The sequence below is a fragment of the Hydra viridissima genome, unplaced genomic scaffold, assembly GCF_058129835.1.
Source record: "Hydra viridissima isolate aposymbiotic clone 2 unplaced genomic scaffold, HvirCarnegie_v1 scaffold_3, whole genome shotgun sequence".
NCBI classification, from domain to species: Eukaryota; Metazoa; Cnidaria; class Hydrozoa; order Anthoathecata; family Hydridae; genus Hydra; species Hydra viridissima.
In genome coordinates, this window is record NW_028324302.1 from 5,903,924 (window position 1) to 5,924,497 (window position 20,574).

The 20,574-nt window shown below is 28.3% G+C and overlaps 2 protein-coding genes across 5 annotated transcripts; one reads left to right on the forward strand and one right to left on the reverse strand.

Moving 5' to 3' along the window:
- Positions 1-1,074: 1,074 nt before the first annotated feature.
- LOC145180661 (eukaryotic translation initiation factor 2-alpha kinase 3-like) lies at positions 1,075-15,005 on the forward strand. 2 transcript variants are annotated; one of them, XR_016451347.1, is made up of 19 exons: positions 1,075-1,386; positions 1,908-2,031; positions 2,410-2,490; positions 5,371-5,487; positions 5,950-6,080; positions 6,225-6,520; positions 8,560-8,742; positions 8,827-9,004; positions 11,366-11,456; positions 11,573-11,662; positions 12,086-12,138; positions 12,298-12,647; positions 12,821-13,255; positions 13,456-13,610; positions 13,692-13,748; positions 13,846-13,936; positions 14,048-14,290; positions 14,406-14,462; positions 14,559-15,005. XR_016451347.1 is itself a non-coding variant. In XM_090083550.1 (19 exons), exons 1-19 carry the CDS (start codon positions 1,241-1,243, stop codon positions 14,667-14,669), a joined length of 2,922 nt encoding a protein of 973 aa, XP_089939676.1. In that variant the 5' UTR covers positions 1,075-1,240; the 3' UTR covers positions 14,670-15,005. The 2 variants fall into 2 exon arrangements, 1 of the variants encoding a protein (XP_089939676.1); XM_090083550.1 differs by having other exon boundaries at positions 14,115-14,290.
- A 406-nt stretch (positions 15,006-15,411) lies between these two features.
- LOC145180662 (uncharacterized) lies at positions 15,412-17,878 on the reverse strand. 3 transcript variants are annotated; one of them, XM_090083552.1, is made up of 6 exons: positions 17,479-17,549; positions 17,177-17,237; positions 16,620-16,778; positions 16,179-16,387; positions 15,897-16,089; positions 15,412-15,796 (listed from the first exon to the last, which is right to left on the reverse strand). In XM_090083552.1, the coding sequence occupies exons 1-6, from the start codon at positions 17,502-17,504 to the stop codon at positions 15,548-15,550; spliced, it is 897 nt and encodes a 298-aa protein (XP_089939678.1). In that variant the 5' UTR covers positions 17,505-17,549; the 3' UTR covers positions 15,412-15,547. The 3 variants fall into 3 exon arrangements, with proteins under 3 accessions (XP_089939678.1, XP_079911715.2, XP_089939679.1); XM_080055589.2 differs by lacking the exons at positions 17,177-17,237; positions 17,479-17,549 and adding an exon at positions 17,739-17,878; XM_090083553.1 differs by lacking the exon at positions 17,177-17,237 and having other exon boundaries at positions 17,479-17,620.
- Positions 17,879-20,574: the final 2,696 nt, after the last annotated feature.

Genomic DNA, 20,574 nt, shown 5'->3' on the forward strand with positions numbered 1-20,574 from the left:
ATAATTCATTTATTCAATTTACTAAAACTAGATTAGGATATCCAAGGTTCAACATCAACTCATAAATTTTATCATCACGCAAAAATTTTAGTTGAAACCTTGAACCAAGGTAGATTACGCAAAATTACGACAGCTTACGATTCATAACGCGGGAAATTCAAACGTTACGACTTGACTCGGAAAGGAAGTCAGAATTTCCAAGTTTGTTACGAGTAGGTGTCGAACTTCAGACAAAAAAGTCGGTACAAGCCGGAATCGGACGGTCGTAACTCAGAGCTCTACTAAAAATATCCTCAAGTTTTCTTTGGATCTTTCGTACTTCATATAATCCATATATGTAGATTTTAGCAGATTATTTAAGATCAGATTAAGTTGGTTTTCATACTTTTGGCGTGGTTGTGGGTCAAAATGTATTCCTGGATTATTGCAACAAGTTATAGTTTTTTCATTATTTAAAAGAAATAACAGAGCTATTCTGGTAAATTTTAGATTTAGTAATTTCTTTAAAATTTAAAAAGATTATGCACGAACTTTTTTATTAAACATAATTTTCTTTCTATTTAATATTTACTGTCATGTAGTAAAGTAGGCTATACCCGGATGCACACGCTTATATACACGCTATATAATCTAATATATCATTCTCTTCTAGGTATATTATTGATTTAGATTAACAACACTATTAGAAGTTGTTAAAAAAGGTATTGCATCCATTGTTTTCTTTTTTGAGGGGACCCAAACACAAGTTTTTTTGGACATCCAACTGCTTATGCTTTTAGAAGACAGAGTGGGGGGAAAGGCTACAAAAACTCTCGCATTGGCAATGGTACCATACACCACTTGCGGATTTGCCTATACTTCCCCTTTCTTCTATTCTTTGATTTAGTTTTTTATGTTTAAAATGATTATAGGAACAATCTTCTTTAATAGTTTTAGATATTCTTTTTGTTGGTTCTCTGTTTTAGATACATGCTGTGTCATTTAAATGAGTTTTAACCTCATCGGACGTTAAAACTTTTGTTCTGCAAAATGAGGAGTTTAAAAATATTGAAACTCGATTAGCAATATCAAAAAAGATATATACATTTTAAAACCACCAAAAGGTCGAGACAAAATAAAACAGTGTTACGTCATTTTGCTTGCTACAGCATTATTCTATTAAAATTCAAGTTTGAGCTAAAGGTTCTAAGAGTAATAGTATATACCTAATACTCTGTTCCATGTTTTCAGAAAATAAGATATGTTACTTTTTTCTTGCCTTGCCAGCTTATTGCTTAATGTTGCATCTGAATTAAGCCCAGAAATAATAAGCTATGATAATCCAGTACCAGATATTAACACATTCAGAAAATCTGAATCTAAAATAGAATGTCCCGATGAAGTGAGGTATACATATACATTTTAAAATTATTTTTCTTAAAGAGAGCTTATACTAACAGTATTTTTTTCAAAAAATATTAGGAGTTTTTGAACTTTTATAAAGTTAGGTATGTAAGACGCCTACTACTTTAATCTATTGTATGTAAACAGTCAAAATAACAGTAAAAATCTCTGCTGCTATCTACACCAAAATGATTGTCATGTTAATCATATTTAAATGTTCAATTTCGAAAATTGAAAATATTTGCTTTATTCTTTTTTAACTGTGTCTTGTGCAACTTTTAAAAAGTTTTTTTCCATAACTGTTTACAACTGATATAACATTACCTTATATAGATAAAAGTTATTCAATCTATATTTTATTGTACATGTGTATACATCTTTTGTTTTAAATACATATTAAATAAAAAGCTAAATTTTGTTTAATGATCAATTTGGCTTTATAACTGTATTAGCAGTAAAATTTTGTTGTTGAAGCTTTTTTTTTATTAGCTGTTTTATTAGCATTTTTTTACAATACTACTTAGGTCATATCTTTTAATCAGCACTATTGATGGAAAAGTTTCTTGTTTAAATACAAATGATGGGAGTATAAAGTGGACTTCTCATTCTACACAACCTCTTCTGTCTTCAAGTTTAAGTTCTATTAAGGTCAGTTTTTTTTTGTTTTTTTTTTTAAATACTACATATGCACATAAAAATCTCTCTTTGAATGTTTATGAGATGAATATACAAGAATAATTTGTTATACAAATGTTTTTGAACCTTATTATTAGTATTTTTTATTCAATCTTATCAATTTAAGAAAAAAATTACAAGCTTTTTGGATCTACATATTTTTTAATTCAAATTTTGTGTTTACTATTTTTTAATTCAGTTGTTATCAAGTTGTTTATACCATTATAAAATTTGGAAGCTTTAATTCTGATGCAAAATAATTGAATGCTATGTAATAAGCTATGATAATCCAGTATATTTGCAGATAATACATATATTTGCAGTGAATTAAGAACTCCACTTTAACTTTAGGGAATGCATGATTTTTCTGATATTCGAGTTGTTCCATCTTTGGATGGAAAATTATACACGTGGAATGGAGAGAAGTTAGAGGTTTACTTTTTTTGTATTAAACAGTATCCTAATATTGACTATTAAAATTAATTTATCTTTTTTAAAGTATTTAATTATATTGATGAGTTTTTTTTTAAATTTCTTACAATATTATTTAAACAAAACTGTATGGCATCTATGTATGCAAATCAAGTAGTACTTTTTCACTTATTTTTATTTCCTTAAAAATGTTGTTTTATCAATTATGATGAGTTAATCAGTTTGTTTAACTATATTAATATATGAAGCAAAATATATACTGTATAATATCTATGATGTATGCAGCAATGATATCAGACATCATTGTTAAATACACCATGCATGTTAGCAAATATGTAAGATGTATCCAACAGTAATATCATACTAAAACTTAGTTTCACATAGTCAATCTAACATTTAGGTTTTTGGTTTATTTTGTTGGGTGTGGTACATCCTAACAAAACAATTTCTATAGTTGGGAAAAATTTAATCCACACATTTTTATGAAGCCTGTTGTAGAGGTTAGTTTTAATTTAAACTTCTGATGGCTAGATTATCAGATGATACTATGTGCTCTTTTCTCTAATAGTTGTAGATAATTGAGTTTTGCTTCCAAATTTGTTACTTGGTGAGCAGTGCCTAATTAACAGCACAACAACAGGTTTAAAAATTGCTAAGGTTGATTTTTCAGACACAATTATAATTTTCCTGATATTTTTTTGTAGGCTTTGTTGAAATCATCATTTAATTTCAAGTGATGGTTGAGAATAATCCTAAATTTATATGAGTTTTCCAAATAATATGAATGTAGCCATATTTGTTGCTGGTAATTTAGTAGTTTCAATAGATACATCACAAAACAACAAAAGTTATTTAGCTAATTATTTTCCAAAAATTTAATTGGAGTTGACAATTAATATTTATTGCCATGAATATAGGAACCTTAGCATTGGTTCAGTTATTTGACATTTCATAACAGCAAATGTTTGTGTACATAAAATGAAAACCTATCCCAGAATACAAATATATAAGTTTAATGCAGAGATCTCAGTAGGTGAGACTTTTTTTTTTTCCCACTTGAACTCAAGTCATTCCAGCTGCTAAGAAACTTACTTATATTTGAACTCATTCATGAGTTTAATGTTATGGGATGAACTTTATCTATATTACTATGTGAAATAAAAATAATTTAAAAAGAAAAAACAGCTTTGCAACTTATGGACAAATTTGAAAAAACTAACAAAAATCTAAAGATAGTTTTGCTGTAAGTGATTTGCAATCATTTTATTAATTGATTAGTTGATTGCTGTTTAGAAGTAAGTTGTCCTTTTAGAATTTTATTGTCTGTGAGTGAATGACAATGAATTTTTATTAGATAATATAGTACTGATGTAGGATGATATCTTTTTGAAAGTATTTTCATCTAAATTGCTATCATTGGTGTTTAGTGCTTAAAGTTTTTTGCAATAGTATTTAATGACCATCAATCATAAGTTTCTAGGAATCCTTGAGTAATATCAGCAAATCCAAACATTCATGGTTTACTTTTACATATTTTTTCATTTACTCTTTGTATTTGGAAGGCTTATCTTCATTAAAATGGTAATTTTGTAAGTACATTTGCAATGATATTTCTGATAATAGTTCTTGTATCAACAAAAGAACAGTAAGATGAGTGAAGATTTAGTAAAAAATATGTAGAAAGTACCTTCAGTTAGAATCAGAAGTCTATAAAAAATCAAATGTTTATAAACTTTCCACTTGCCAAAATATACAACAGGAACTTATGTAATTTCAATAATGAAAGTATTTCTGTGTAAAGTATTATAATAATAATAAAAGTATTTCTGTGTAAACTTGATTTTAAAAATTTTTGAGTAGTTTAGTTCCTTGTGTTAAAATTTGTTACAAATGTCATCATTTAATACACATTTTTTACTACCCACAAGCTGCTATTAAGTACTTCACTGTGATAATAACGTTTACAGCAATACCAAATTAATTTGAAGTAGAAATTCAAAAGAAGTTCTTTTTTTTTTTTTTTTTTTTTGTGTTGTTGTACTTCAAACTACAAATTTTCTTAAAACCAAAACTCATTCTGGAGTTCCAAGTAATAATGACTTGGTCTTGCCTTTTCTGAGATTGTCATCAAATATTTCTGTGTATATATTTTCTATATTTATGTGTGTATTTCAAATATTTAAGTATTAAATTTTTTTTTAAAGATCTGCTTTTAGTTCTCTTTCAATGGCAGTTATTTCCTTGTTTGGAAAATATATGACAGTATCATCTTTATGCTTTGCCCTTTTTCTTTAATTGTTATACTATTACCAGCAAAATAACAAAAAGTTTTTGTTCACAACTTTTTATTGACAAAATGATATTTCAACAAATAATTTAATTGGCACAATTTTTTATTATTTGCTTTATTATTATCCTATTAGTTACTTGAGTTCTGTGTATCAATGGCCGGTACTTTGATGCAATAAGATCTAATAACATTGATGTTATTTTGATAAATTTTAAAAATAATTTTTGGCATTCAATCAGGTTATTTATGCTAAGCGTAAGTGAATAAATAGGATGATTGAAAATTGCTGGCATATCAATTTTTTGAAATGGAAAAAAAATCTTACTTAGCAAGGATTACCAGGCTCAGTAACTGAAGATAAGCTGAAATTGAAAATCTTGTTGGTCATTAAAGATGATTAAAAAATACAAGTAGATTTTTATCTCTATTTTGCATGAATAGATTTCTTGAAAGATTTCTTGAATCAGTGTAAATAACCTTTAAAATGAGTAAAGTTTTTTTAATTTTAAAAAAAGTTATCTTTTATGTTTAAAAAAAGATATTTTTTGACATCAAAAATTTTTATTATGATTTTTTTTTTCTTTTTTTAGAGGATTCCTTTCTCAGCAGATTATCTTCTTGGACAGTTACAAAAGCTTTCTGATGGTACCTATGTTGTTGGCTCAAAGGAATCAAAGCTTACTGGAATCGATATACATTCAGGCGAAGTAATTCTTTCTTGATGATCTCTCAAGTGTTTTATAGACAATATGATTTTTTTTTTTAATGTTTTTTATGATTTAAACTCTTATAGTTATATTTTATTTATTTATTTTTTTTGTTTTAATTACCAATTAATAGTCAATTTACTAATAATACATTTTACAAATATTTCACATTTTGCTGCTTACACAATAACCAAGAGTATTTGTTATGGTTCTTATATGCAAACACAGACCCTAATAACAATAATAAAAACTGTTTAACTGAGTATATAGTACCTTGGACTTAAATGTATGTGGTAGCCATACTTAAATATGGTACCACAGACACCACACACGTTTAGATAATTTCTTTTTTCCAAAATCTATGAGTACGATATGAGATTTTAATTTAAGTGTAATATAGTTGTTATAATAAATTCAAAATTGCATGCTAAGTTCATAATTGTTGAGTAAATTGTTATTCAGATTGCTTTTGAATGCTCAGCTGTTGGATGTCAACCAAATGATCAGAAAAGTATAATCCAAAAAGATCTTCTGTCTTTACGTAGAATTCAGCAAACAATACGAGTAGTAAATCCTCAAAATGGGCTTGAAAAGTAAGTGAAAACTGAAAAGTAAAAAATGTTGTTAAACTTTTTTGTTCTTGATGTACCTAAAGATTCATTCAAACCTTATTTAAGAAAAAACTTTTGTGATAAACATTGTTAAATTATTATTGCATATATTTGTTTTATTGAAAGGTGGAACTTTTCAGTGGGAACATTTGAAATAGATTTTTATGATGGATTTTCTCGGGAAATACCTTCGCAATCTGAAGCATCTTGTATTAATGGGTTTTCAGATAATTTGATTTTTGATATTCAAAGTGGCATGGTTTCAAGTAACACTTTTGTTAACTGGTCAATTGAATTTGGCTCTCCAATTGCAAAAGCATGGATTTTAGAGGACGGAAACTTGCATGAGTTGGATGTACTTAAAGATGGACTTTTAAGAAGTTTAGATCAGGAAGCATTGCCTGACACTTGGGTATATATGGGTAAATCTTTAAATTGGAAAAACTTAAAAATAACAATTATAGCAATAAATAAGCATCAGCATTTGGTTTTTAAGAAATAATTGCCAACTTTTATATAAGTTTATTTAAGATCAAGTTTTCTAAATAAATTGAAATAGAGCTCGTTATGTGTTTAAAGCAGAAAAGCTTTCAATGAAACAAGTTTATTTTCCATACATAAATTGTTGTTTAAAAATTGATATAAAAATACGTAACACAGGAATCTTATAGGATTGAATATCTACATGGTGGCCACAGTCCTGAAATGTCCTGGAATTTTTTTTTCTAAATTAAGTTAAAAAATTACTAATAATATTGAAGTAATATAAAATTCTTTATGCAAAAAAAAATTTATATAAATGGTTTGAATTTAATTTTAGATAAAAGAGAATTATCTATGATTTATTATTTTATACATATGTAATATTCTATTCTATAATTCAATCAATATGAATAAATTTAATGTAAAGATAATTGATAATATTCATTTAATAGGATATAAAATGTCCTGGAAAATGCAACAAAATCTCCTGGAATGTCCTGGAAATGTCCTGGAATTTAACTTTTAAAATTTTGTGACCACCATGTATCTTAATATATAAATTAATTTCTACTTTATTTCAAATGACACAAATATAAGTTGGTAGCTTATTTGATACTATTCATTAAAAGCCAAAAAACCATAACAGTTTACAAATCATGACTATTAAAGAAAGACATAATGGGTAGTTAATGGAATCAGATAATATTTTGCAGAACATTTCTCCTACTGTACAAGAATAGGTTGTTCCTACTCAAAATTATATCTTGTTGAGCTATATTATCATGGGGAAAAAAACTCTGATTATATGATAACATGGAGTGAAATTTGTGTGAGTTACTACACATTTAGTTTCATTGATAGTATAAAAATAATAGTACAAGCCTTCCTCCAAATCACAGGAAGTCCAAATTTTATAAATATCTTGTACCAAGTATCAATAGGTACAATTGGTTAAGAAACTTTTTTAAACAATGTGAAGACTCCAAGATTTGTCTCCAAGTTTCCATTTCAAAGTCTTAATTGGCCTTATGTTACTTGTCTTATATTCATCTTATTTAATAATAATGATTAGTTTTTGGAGCTTTATCTTTACAATTTTCTTTTTGCTGAGATCAAGAAAGTCAAAATTCAAAAATTAACTTGATAAGAAATCAACCTAAAAAAAAAAAAAAACCCAACTAATCTAAGTTAAGGTTTTAATTTGGGTTATTACTATAATATTAAAAGTTTTACATATTTTTAAACAGAAAACACAAACAATCATAAAAGCTTGCAATCATCTATGTAAAAACCATAATTTCAGATTGATATTTAACTCTTTGTTGACTTAATGTAACTTTGTTCATGGAGAAAAAGGTTTGTTCAAAATATTTACATGATAAAGTCAAACTTGAGATCCAGCACAAGACCTTGTTAAATCTCATACTCAATCTAGGTATCTTTTAAGTTCTTCAGTTTCTTTGGCAGAACATTTACTAAACAAAGACTTATATTGCTTGTTATATTTAATGCTATATTTGATATACAATTATATTTTATTGAGATGCTTTTTATATTTAATGTTAAATACTAAATCAACAGCAAACGGTTGGGTGTAAAAGGTCTATTTTGTATATCATTAGAAACATGTTAAATTTTTGGTTCTCAATGGTTCAAGTGTTCATGTCTATGCTGTGATGTTATCTCTGGATTCATGTTTTATATGTATATCTTTCTGCTGTGATATTATCTCTGCATTCATGGTTCATGTGTATGTGTGTGGAATACCAAAAAGTTTCTCCTGCCACAATATTTTCCAACTAGTGGAGAATATTGTGGCAGTACAAACAATACAATGCAGGAGTAACACTACAATTCTTTGTATTAGTGCTTTAACACTAATACAAAGAATTGTAGTGTTACTCCTGTATTGTATTGTTTGTCTTATTATGTCTAGGTTATTAGCTACATATTTAAAATTTTGTTGAATTATTTTAAGGGCTCCATGATGGACAAATATATGTACAACATCCAAAAAATTCTCCGTCATCTAGTCTGCAGGTTCGTTCTCAACCTTATGTAAAACACTGGCGTCCTTTCATTTCCTCTTCAAATTCACGTACACCAGCACTTAACAATAATAAGCAACTGGGGATAAGCAACTCTTTGGATTATCCATTTGGTAAGTACCATGACAATGGTGATAATGTTGAAGTTGACAAAGATAATGATTTCAATGATATCATAATGATAATATTTTTTGTAGACAATGGTTACATTCTTGTACTAAATCATACGCCGACAGAAGTGTCATTAACTGAGTCAAGTGATTCTGATAATAATGAAGATCAATGCTACAGTAACACCAATATGTGTGAGAGAAAAAAAAGCCATATGACTATTGATGGAGCAACTCCAGTCCCACTAAGCATTAAAGATTGGTGGTAAGTTCATTCTTTTTTGTTTTTATGATTTCTTGTTCTGAAAAGAATTTTTTTTTTTTTTTTTTTTCTTCAGAGAAAAACTTCCAATCAGTTAATATTTTGGTAAAATGTTCCAGGAGATATATATGAAAACATGTATTTTCCTGTACCCATTGTGACCAATTTACATATTTGATCAAAGCTAATAAGAAAAGTGTTAAAAATTGTTATTAAGAGCTATATTTAGTAAAGATGTAACAAATCTCAAATCTGTTTTTATTTCACTTACAAAAGAAATGTAATTTCATCATTTATATACAAAATATATACAGATATATACAAAATTCTTTTTGTCTTCAAAGCCACTGAAAAGTGATTATATGGTTTGATTCTCCAGTAAGATTGTATTTCTTTGGCAATTTAGTATTGTATGTTAAGCTAATATCAAAGGAGAATTTTTTCTTTGTTGTTTGAAAAAAAAGGTAACTTTTATTAGCCTTATGGTGAAAATTAAAAAGATTTGCCATTTATGAGATACTAAAATAAAATTGAAATGACTCAGTTTACAGTTAGTAAAAAGGTTTACAGTAGCAACACAAACTTTAACTTTAGACTATAGTTATTTTTCATATTTTTATTATTTTTCATTTCAACCTTTACTTTATTACGCATATTGCGAGGTTATTATTGTATAGATTACTTTTGAACTAGTAAAAAATGAGACTTTAAATTCAAAGTTGTTTTTGTTCAACTAAGATCTTTAAAATAATATTTGATAGAAAAAATACCAGAAATAAAGTATTTTATTATTTCATTAACAAGGAAATTTCTAAAATAAAACCGATATTTGTATAAAAAAGTTGATTCCAGAAAAATTATTTTCATTGACTATCTGAAAAACTATTTTCATCGACTATTTTATCAAGGAGCAGTAAATCTTCAACATTTATTTTGATTAAGCAGTTGTCCTAGTTAGTTCATTAATACATGAAATTAGATTATGAACATATTGATGTATAAATATAAAGATATATACTCATTGAAAACATTAAAATTTATTTGGTTTCCAATAAAATAAAAAAAAAGTCTAAAAAGTTTATTTACTTAAATGTTTAAAGTTATTCCCCTTATCATTTATGCATAGTTGCATTTCTCCAGATACTTCTTAAATGTCTTTAGCCACTTTTCTTTGGGTATTACAACAACTATCTCTGTAATATGCTTTTTAAAACTTTCAGTTGGATGTTGCTTGGTGTTGCTAAAAATCAAAAATGTCTGATTTTTGCAATGTCCTTATTGATTGTACTAACAACAGGCTTGAACCAATCTTCAATGTATGTTTGAGCCCTTACAGTTTTTCCATTATCCTAGCAGTGAATTAGGATGAGGCCTGCTGATTTAAACATGGCAGTAACCATGCATTTAGGCTTAAATTGGCCTCAACAGATGACTCTTCTTGAGGATTCTCTGACCCATGATGAATTGTACTGTTTGTGGCCAACATGTTCCAAGTATATCCAGGAATCTTTGCCTGTGAAAATGTCAAAAACCTCCATTTATCTTCATTGAGTTTGTTCAAATTTTGCAAGCAAAAGGCCACATGCTTTGATTTTTTATCTGTCATAACCTGGTGGGGGATCCAGTGTGATGTGAGTTTTCAATTATAAAAATGATTGTAAATGATTCTTTTCCACAGTACTGTAGGACAAAATTGTTTGGGTTTCAATTTGATGTAGATAAATACAGGTCATTGTCAATGAGTTGCCATATGGTCTTGATATTCTTTGGTGTTGTGATTGTGGTTGGTACTCCCAGGTGTACCAATTACAATCATAGTTTCAAATTAGTTAATCCATATCCAAATAATGATATACAAAGGAGTGCTATCTGGGTTTGTTAAAGCCAATTTGATGTTAATTTCCTTCATTGATTTTCCCAGTTTATAGCAGACCAAAATATACAGTTGTTAAGAAGATTTTTCTTTATTTTACTTATTTTTATTTAAATGTGCTTCAAGATAAAGAGTGATATGCTTATGCTCACAATTAAATGCTCAACATCACATGATATAATACTTTAAGAAAAAAAGTTTTTTCAATGAAATGAATCAAAATTTATCCTTACTTCTGGATCCCCTTAAGTAAGTTATTTAGTACCTAAATATTGAGGGGAGATTTAAAAGAAAATGTAACTTTCAAGAGTTATTGAAAGAAGAGTATTTGAAAAAAAACATCTTGAGCTTTATATTTTTACTATTTTTAGTGTTTCTTTAAACTGTTAAGCCCCAAAGAAAATAACTTTCCTAATTTTTTAACTTAATTTGATTTTAAAGTTGTTTAAATTTCTTTTTAGCTTTAAAACTTGATAAATATTTAATTTTAGGAAGGAGATAGTTGCTTTGTCAGTAATTATAGCAATCGGTATTAACATGGGTGTACGTCTGGTAAAGAGAAAGTTAGAAAACAATAACTCTGTAAGGAACATTTTGCTATTTTTTTATTTAGTCAAAGTTTTTTTTTACTGCCATTCCCATCTTCATACATTTTCAAAATTGTTGAAACTATGTTATATGCTTATTTCTTTTTTTAGTTGACATCTAGTGATAAAGTAAAAAATGACAAAGCAGTGGTTGCAAACAATGGACTTTCCTCAATTTCCACCCCCAGAGCTGCTCAAGAGGTAAATAAGAAGCATTTTGTTGTTTCTCATGTAAAATGGTGTGGATACAGTAAGCATGATTTAACTTAATAATTTCACATTTTAATTGGTTAATTTTATAGTTTCTTTAACAGTTTTTTTTTTTAACTTTTTTTTTAACTATTGAGTTATAAGGTTGTTATACATTTTTTGAATTACAATTTTATTTCAATTTATTCATAGTTTGGAAGGTTGGGAAAATGTTTAAAATGAAGTAGTGTAAATCTAAAAAATTTATTAGCATGTTGACTAATGGTTTTAATTTTTTAACATAGATGCAAATGTTTTTATTACTTATTATTAGTTATTGTAAGAGTCAATAAATGTAGAAAATTTTCTCTAGGTTTCTTTTCAAAGATTTTATATAACAGTTGCACCAAATGATGAGTGCTTTTTTAAATTTAGGTTCTTGAAAAAAATTCTGTCTCAGAGCATGGAAGTGGCGAATTTCTATCTCGGTAAGAACACTAACTGCTTTTATTTAGAATTAATGTTACAAAAAAGGTTTTTCATGGTATAATTTTTTTTTTAGGCATATAGTAGACTTTCATCATTTAGAGTGCCTCGGGAAAGGTGGATTACAAAAAAGTTTTTCATGGTATAATTTTTTTTTTTAGGTATATAGTAGACTTTCAGCATTTAGAGTGCCTCGGGAAAGGTGGATTCGGTGTAGTTTTCAAGGCCAAAAAAAAAATAGATGATTGTGAATATGCAATAAAGCGAATATATCTTCCACGATGTGAAGATGCTAAGGAAAAGATGATGCGCGAAGTGAAAGCTTTAGCAGCGCTTGACCACCCAGGTATTGTTCGCTATTTTCATGCCTGGTGGGAGGCTCCACCACCTGGCTGGCAGCATGCAACAGATCGCCACTTTTTTCTAACCCATGAAACAGATGGAACAAATTCATATGCGCTTTCAAATGATTGGATTGTTGAGATAATGAATGAAGAAAAAAATATATTAGGTCTTCAATTTTATATTCTATTTCCTTTAGAATTGTATCATTATGTAGTATACATTTATTATGGTTTTGGCAATTTTGTATGATATCATGGTTTCTAGTTTAAATTTTGCTCTTTCATATTTTTAAGATAATGATGCTGCTAAAAAATTGTAAGTCTTTTTATTTTTTTGCAGATAATGATGCTGCTGAGAGAATCATTAGAAACTCTAGAAAATGTGATAATTTATTAAATGATCCCCTTGGGAAGAGATATAATTTTGATCCAGGTGCAGAAGAGTTTTCATCTGATGTACCAGATTATAGCCTAGTTTCTCATAACAATGTTTTTTTTGATGATAATTCTTCATGTGAGGATGTTGTAACAACAGAAAATAGTTTTGATATTGTGTTTGATAATCAAAAAAGTGATTGTGAAGAAAATAGTAGGCAACGACAAGAGACTCTCACTCAAGATGAATGTGACAATGCAATTGAAGGAATATGCAAACAAACTTTTGTAAATGAACCAAATATAAAGTTAAAAAAAACCCGTTCATTGTCTAGAGATCAGGAAAACTCTAGCGAATACTTCAAACCTAAAGAAAAAGATTCTAGTAAAAGAGTAGTTGGTAAGCTTTACTATTCTTTTGATGCAGTTGTTAAGAGTTAACTTGTTACTTATTTGTTGTTGTTTTTCTTGTTATTAGCCACATTGTCACATTGTCACACTTATTATTAGCCAGATTATTGTCACATACCCAATTGCTTAAGTTAATATAACAAATGCTCTTATTATAAAGGCTTGTGATGAAAAGTTTATTTGTTTCAGGAAAATGTTGTTCAAGGTCTTCTAAATGTTTGACTGAACCACCTTTATTCCTATACATACAAATGCAATTATGTCAACAAGCTACTCTTAAGGACTGGCTAAATGAAAAATCAGGTGCAATAACTTTATCTCAAGCCTTCGACATCTTCATTCAGGTCAGTTTATAGATTAACCATTGTAAATTTTAATATCTTTTGTATATTTATTATATTATTTTAGAAATACATTATTTTTAGATTGTAAATGCTGTGGAATATTTCCATGGTTTAGGAATGATGCACAGAGATTTAAAAGTAATGTCTTTTTACTATAAAATGTTCTGAAACTTTTTTTAAAAAAATCTGGTTTAAACACAGTTTGTCTTAAACATTTTTGATATACATTTTGTAGCCTGCAAATATATTTTTTTCAATGGACGGATCGGTAAAAGTGGGAGACTTTGGATTAGTAACTGCAATAACAAGACCTTCAGACGGCATGCGTAAGTACTTAGTAACAAGACGTGATACATCTCTATAATGTTAAACGATTTCAATCACTATTTTTTTTAGCTAATATACATTTTCTAATAAATTTATTTGATTGCTTCAAGGGCTACACTAAACTTCCTTACTAAACAACGCTGCTCGAATGTCAAACTTTCGATTTTTCTGTTGTAGACAAAGGTAAATTTTATGCCGATGAGAACCACACAGGTCAGGTGGGTACACAGTTGTACATGAGTCCAGAACAAGTGTGTGGGAGACCTTACAATCACAAGGTTGATGTTTACTCTCTAGGGCTTATTTTTTTTGAACTCCTGTGTTCTTTTTCAACTCAAATGGAACGCATACAGGTTAGTTGGGGAGCGCAGCTCTTCTTTTTATTTATTCATTTTTTAATCCAGTAAAGTAATAGTTGATCTTTATTTTAATAGTCTTGCTTAATATCTGACTTTATTTTGTTTTCAGACAATATATCAGCTTAAAAGAAATATTTTACCGGCAGCTTTAGAGTCTACCTCTCAGGTACACTTAGTTCCTAATTTCTTCTTGTTGGTAGTCAGTTGTTAATGTATAAGATAATTTATTTCATTTGTTATGAACTGAGTTTTATTTATACAGGGAAAGTTAGTTCAGTTACTTACAGCGAGTGACCAAGATCAAAGACCTGAAGCCAGTGATATAAAATGTCATCAATATACCAGAGATATCGAGAAAACGTTTTCACGGTGAAATTCAAATCCAGTCTTATAATATGAATCATGTGCACATGCGATGGGTTATTTAGCTGAAAATACCACTTGTAAACTTGTTTCACGTTTAAAAAAGTGTTTTTGGGATTATGATGGGTTGGTTGAACAAATAATTTAAGAAAATCAAAATAGTTGGCAATCAATTTTTACGAATATTTCGATTATCGGAATTTAGAAATATGTTTATATGTAAAATTTTGCAGAAGATTTTTCTAATGTAGACAATTTCATGTAAATATATGTACATATAATTTGTATATTTATATAAGATGGCTTTGTACTTTAAAGTAAATATCGGAGGTTTAATCCAAAGAAATGAATGTATTCTATTCGAAACCTTCAATCCATATTTTCATTTTTCCTTCGTTCCATGGTTTCGTTTCTTCACATTTTTACTTGCGTATTATGGTTATTGGATCCTTTCTTGAAAAAAAAATTAAGTAATTGGTTAACCATCGGATGATGTACCCTGGTGAGACATTGTGTTAAGAATAATAACAGTTCTTTTGTTTTTAATTTTTAATTCCGGATTAATGGTAACGATTAATGGTAGAAGTCGACTGACGTCTCTAATCATGAAACACGTCATGAAAATTGTTAGTAAACAAGTTTGTTTTGAATTGTCATTGCTTAGTTGTTTTTTGTTTTGTTGCTTTTTTTCTTTTCTTCTTTCATTATTATCATTCTAAACATGGTTTCTTACACATTGAAAAATGTCAAAATTGTACAAATAAAATTATATATTCTTTTTTAAAAAAACAAGTTAATTTATTTTAATTAGATTTTCAAGTGCGTAGAAGCCTACAAATAGGTTTCTGGTGTTATAAATATATCGCTACCAGTTCATAGCGTTAGATTTTACATATCGTTTCTTACAAATGTGTGAAAGTCACTATTATCTGATACTTTGAATATTGTTTTAAAGTATTTTTGTTTCGTTTGATAATTAACCATCCACACCAGAAGAAGAAGTAGTAGTGGCAGCCAAATTAGTATAGGAAAAGTTTTTACAGAAGTGGGTTGGTAGAAGAGATTTCCACTAACAAAGGTTTTGCTTTTATTACTTGGTTTTTCAGGATTCGTCTTTGTATACGATACAAGCCCATGCTAAAAAAAAAATTTCAAAAAATATATTGGTATTTTGTGCTGTCTAATCTAAATCCTTTAGGTGAAATATTTAGAGAAGTCAGTATTTTACAAAGTTTACCCATCCACCATTTTGACTGATCCAACCTTTTAGTTTCATTGTAGTGAAGACTATAGTCCAATCGTAAATACTGCGCACTAACTTATTACGCCCACTCTTCATGCAATCAACTGCTAGACTTCCGGAGAATAATAGAAACGAAACGATTAACGGCCAGGTGATACCTTTATTGAACATACCTTCTGAAAAATCACTAAATCAAAATACAAAAATAATAAAAAAAGATGTGAAATATCCAACAGTGGCAGTCTAAGAAACCATTTGAAAATTTCGGGCACTTACCTGTAAGTTTTACAAGCTGATCGCTTGTCAAGTGTAATAAGATTTAGCTTTGCCCCGACGTCGTTGTAAAGACCTGGACTAAGTTGCAACAACAATTTCTTCATTACAGCGATAGATTCGATAATTTCAGTAGGGGCAGAGATGTCGACATTTTGTCTTTTGACTGGGGACTGATCAATTGAGTGCATCTTCATTTGATGGTTTACAACCTAGAATGAAAAGCAGTGTGATTTTGAGCAGTCGAGTATAAATATTTTCACCATTCGTTGTCCTAGTTACAGTTTTATGCTTATCAAAGTTCTTAGATGTTTTTCAGTTTGTTTTCTCTTACATTTTGACGAGGTATATAATTCTCCAATGCTAGGATATTTTTTTACTAACGTTTTCTCTGGTTTTATACTAAACAAAAGCAAGCAAAAAAAAAAAAAGTTCTATAAAAACCTCTTCAAATATAGCTTGAGTTAAAGTTTCAAAATCAGTATTTTTGTTATAATTCCATTCTGAGTATCGCGATAGTCTTGCATGTCGAAAAAGATATATCCATAATGTTTCATCTGGTGTGAAGTCATTGCACAAACTACCTGGCATTATTTCGCAGATCTAAAAAAATGAAAAACTGACTTCAAACAAAAAAAAAAAATTCGAAATGGTTGAACAGTAGCTTGTGTTTATCATTGCAATGTCGTAGTTAATTTTTGGTTGTTATTTTTTCTAAGAGTTTTTAAAGTGCGGTGCAAAAAATGCAAAAACACAACGATTACTTTGTTAGTAAGATTTGTGAAGCGTTTTTTTCAAAATTTATAATTACAATGATTATTATTTTCATCCAATGGACTTGTTCAACTCTGATTTGTTTTTTATTGAAATTATTTAGAAAATAATTAAATATATTTAAAAAAACTTTAGGTTTGTCAACATGCTATGAAAAGACATTTAAATGAAGTCAGTTTTAGTAATTAACACTAATTTGAATTACATAAAAATAATACTGCGATTACATTTCTTTCGTGAAAAATCGTACAAATCTTGATCAACGACAACAATTGTGTTTGTATCATGCTTAAAAGTGCATTACATTAAAAAGCAACAATCATACAATTATACATACATAAATTTATACATACATACATACATACATACATACATACATACATACATACATACATACATACATACATACATACATACATACATACATACATACATACATACATACATACATACATACATACATACATACATACATACATACATACATACATACATACATGCATGCATGCATGCATGCATACATACTTACATGCCACAATACATGCAACAATACATGCGTGTTGTGCTTAACCAATAAATATAACTTTAAATCTCAGAGTATTTTAACAACCCTCCAACTGTATTTAAAACTATTATAAACTCAAAACTATATGAAAGGTGCTTAATCCAATAATATTGATCGCTTTGTATTGAAATTAAAATTCAATTTACTGAACATATACTTCTTCTATCAAACGTTCAATATAAGTAAATTAAGCTCTTAAACAGTAAAAAAAAAAAATTTCTTACCTTTCTAAAATTTTCCGCAAAAGAAAATTTTTTCTTCTTAACGATTTTTGAATTCATTTTAAGTGCATATGAAAGACAACTTTCAAGTTTTATGGAATATTTTTCTAAATTATATCAAATATATATATCGCTTGGGAACCACTTAATGTTTTAAATATAATTGGATTTTTATTATTATCAAATGGATTAAAGATAAGAGGAGAAAAAGAATGACATAAAGATTCTGAGTCTATAGATCAGAGTACTTTTTATGTAAAATAAAACTTTGAGTTATTAAGTCTTAAAAACTCCTTTTTAAAACTTTAAATAAAACTCTGTTAATGACATTTTTGATATGCTATTGTTAATTGAATTAACTTTTTAAGGGTTTTCTTTGGTTTACGCTAATGTTCTGTAAATGATATTTAAACACAGTTTAACGCTTCAATAAAACAGAAAAACCTTTTTTATATGGCTCAAAAAGTTGATGTTTTTAAGCCAATAATTTTACTAAAAAAACTGAATAATTTTTGTAAAGGACTGTGTATTTTATTTTAACTTATGTTAAATAATATGTTTGGATTTAGGGTAATTAACAGTAAACTTGTAGTCAGCCGTTTTTTTCTTCTGCCTAATTTTCACTAATCAACTAGTCTATGTTAAAAGAAGTATAATTTTTTAACTGTGAAGATAAAAAGCAACGATTCGTTAAATGTTATTGTATATAATATTAATCCGATTAATCATTTTGATTCAATTAATCATTTTGATTCAATTAATTTATTCAATACATTATCACGATAGAGGGTTTTATCAATTTATCGTGAATTAGAAGAAACCTTTTTTTACTGCGTTTTAGTTTCAGGTGATAAAAAGAAATAATTTCCCATAACTTCAAGACAATATTAATGCATTTTACACCCACCAAGATTGGCATACTATCGAAATTCAGCTTATCTATGAAAAATTGTAACTTAATGCATTTTGACTTTGAACGGCCAAATTACATTTCGATTACGTAATATAGCATTCTAATAACGAATGGCTTTTTTTCTTGCAGATTATCTTGATCAAAACGAGAATGTTTTGATCGAGATATCCCTAGCAATAATAAATTTCATATTCTCGTTGCCGTTGACACTTTTGTTTCGTAAAATCTGTAATAGCGTTTTTTCGCAAGAAAACGGAAACTACACGTTTCTTATGGGAAGCTTGGAAAACGATGTAAACAAGGATGTTGTGAATAAAGTGATCTGAATGAGGAAACAGAAAATGAAATGTAATCGAGAAAAGCTACATATTTAATAAAACTAACTTACCACAGAAATCAATCTGATGTAAAGAAAGATGTTCAATTTAGAAGCGGTTTTTTTTTATTATTATTTTTTATGTAATATTTAGTGAGGTGTTCTTCTGTGTCAATTTATTGTTTACTATAAATTTATTTCATTAATTATTTATTCTGTATCGATATTTTTTTCTGTAAAGATACTTTGGAAAATTTTGAACAGATTGCTTAATGATCTTTTAGCAAATGAAAAACTAGTGGGGATCATTAACAAAAAAAAAAATCATATACGTCACGCTCTTAGTGGGGGAGGGGATTGTGTTTTTGTGATTATTTGTTACGGGGGTGTGGGGATTGGTTTCAAACTTTTTTGACGTACTAAGTTTTAGATGTAAATTGTTGTATAAAACTATGCAAATAAATTAGTTAATACAAACATTGTTATAATAAAACTGTCAACTATATTGAATTTGTCCAAGTAACTCAGGCCACTATTTGTGTTTTTATTTCCCTGCAGATTATTTACTTGCAATCATTCGATCAGAAAAAACTGCATTACGAAATAATTTATTAAGAGATCTAAGCCTAACTACAAAAGAAATTACAAAAAATTTTCTCGTTAAAGTACAAGAATGCGTAATACTTAAAAAAAGAAACTTGAATTGTAAAATTTGTAAATCTTCGAAATGCTTTACTTTACAAAAGATAAATTCTATGTAAAATGAAATAAAAAATAACAAAAGACTTCCTTAAAAAGTCAATGAGTTATTAAATTAAATTTCTTCCAAAAAAACAAAAGTCAAAGACGATTTATTTAACTATTAGCCTTCATCTTCAAAAAAATCTAAAATATCTACGGTCTCTTATGACAAGGAGACCGAATCAAATCTAGTTAAATGCTCTAAATCGAATGCTCTATCCAATATAGTTTCAAATGAACATATCAAGGACTGAAGATTTGAATTTACAATCTGTACAGCGAGGAAAAAAAATGGTAATTCCTTATTGAAACTAGAATTTGATCAATTGTTAAATCGAGGTAGGGAAACCTTAAATGAGCTATGGTGGTTCAACACTTGAAACTAGAAAGACTCTCCGTCTCCGAGTAAGTAAGAGTTGTCCGCGAATTGAAGATGATCAACTTGATTCACTGAAAACTATCTTCGTATTGCACTTTATTGGTCGACAGCTCATAAAAAAGAAGAATTGCTGTTCAGATGTATAAAAACGTTAAGTAACTGGGCCACTTAAAATATTTTAAAACATTTTTTTTAGTTGCTACTAACACCATTAAGTTGATGATTTATTGCATTTTTTAGCACGCATCCCCTTCACTCAAACCCTGTCTCATTTATGCTACCTAAAACTGAATCCTTTATTCCATCATGTGTAAACAATTCTTTTTTTTTTCAAACCGTCAAGAGCGAAAATGTCAGATGATGTAAACGGCCGAGAAGATGCTACTTCACCGTCACACCTAATCATTTTCTGCTACCAATCCCTCTCTTGTCGGAAGGTGAACTTCTAGTTCCAAACGCGTTGGACTACAAATGTTACAAGCTCCCGTCT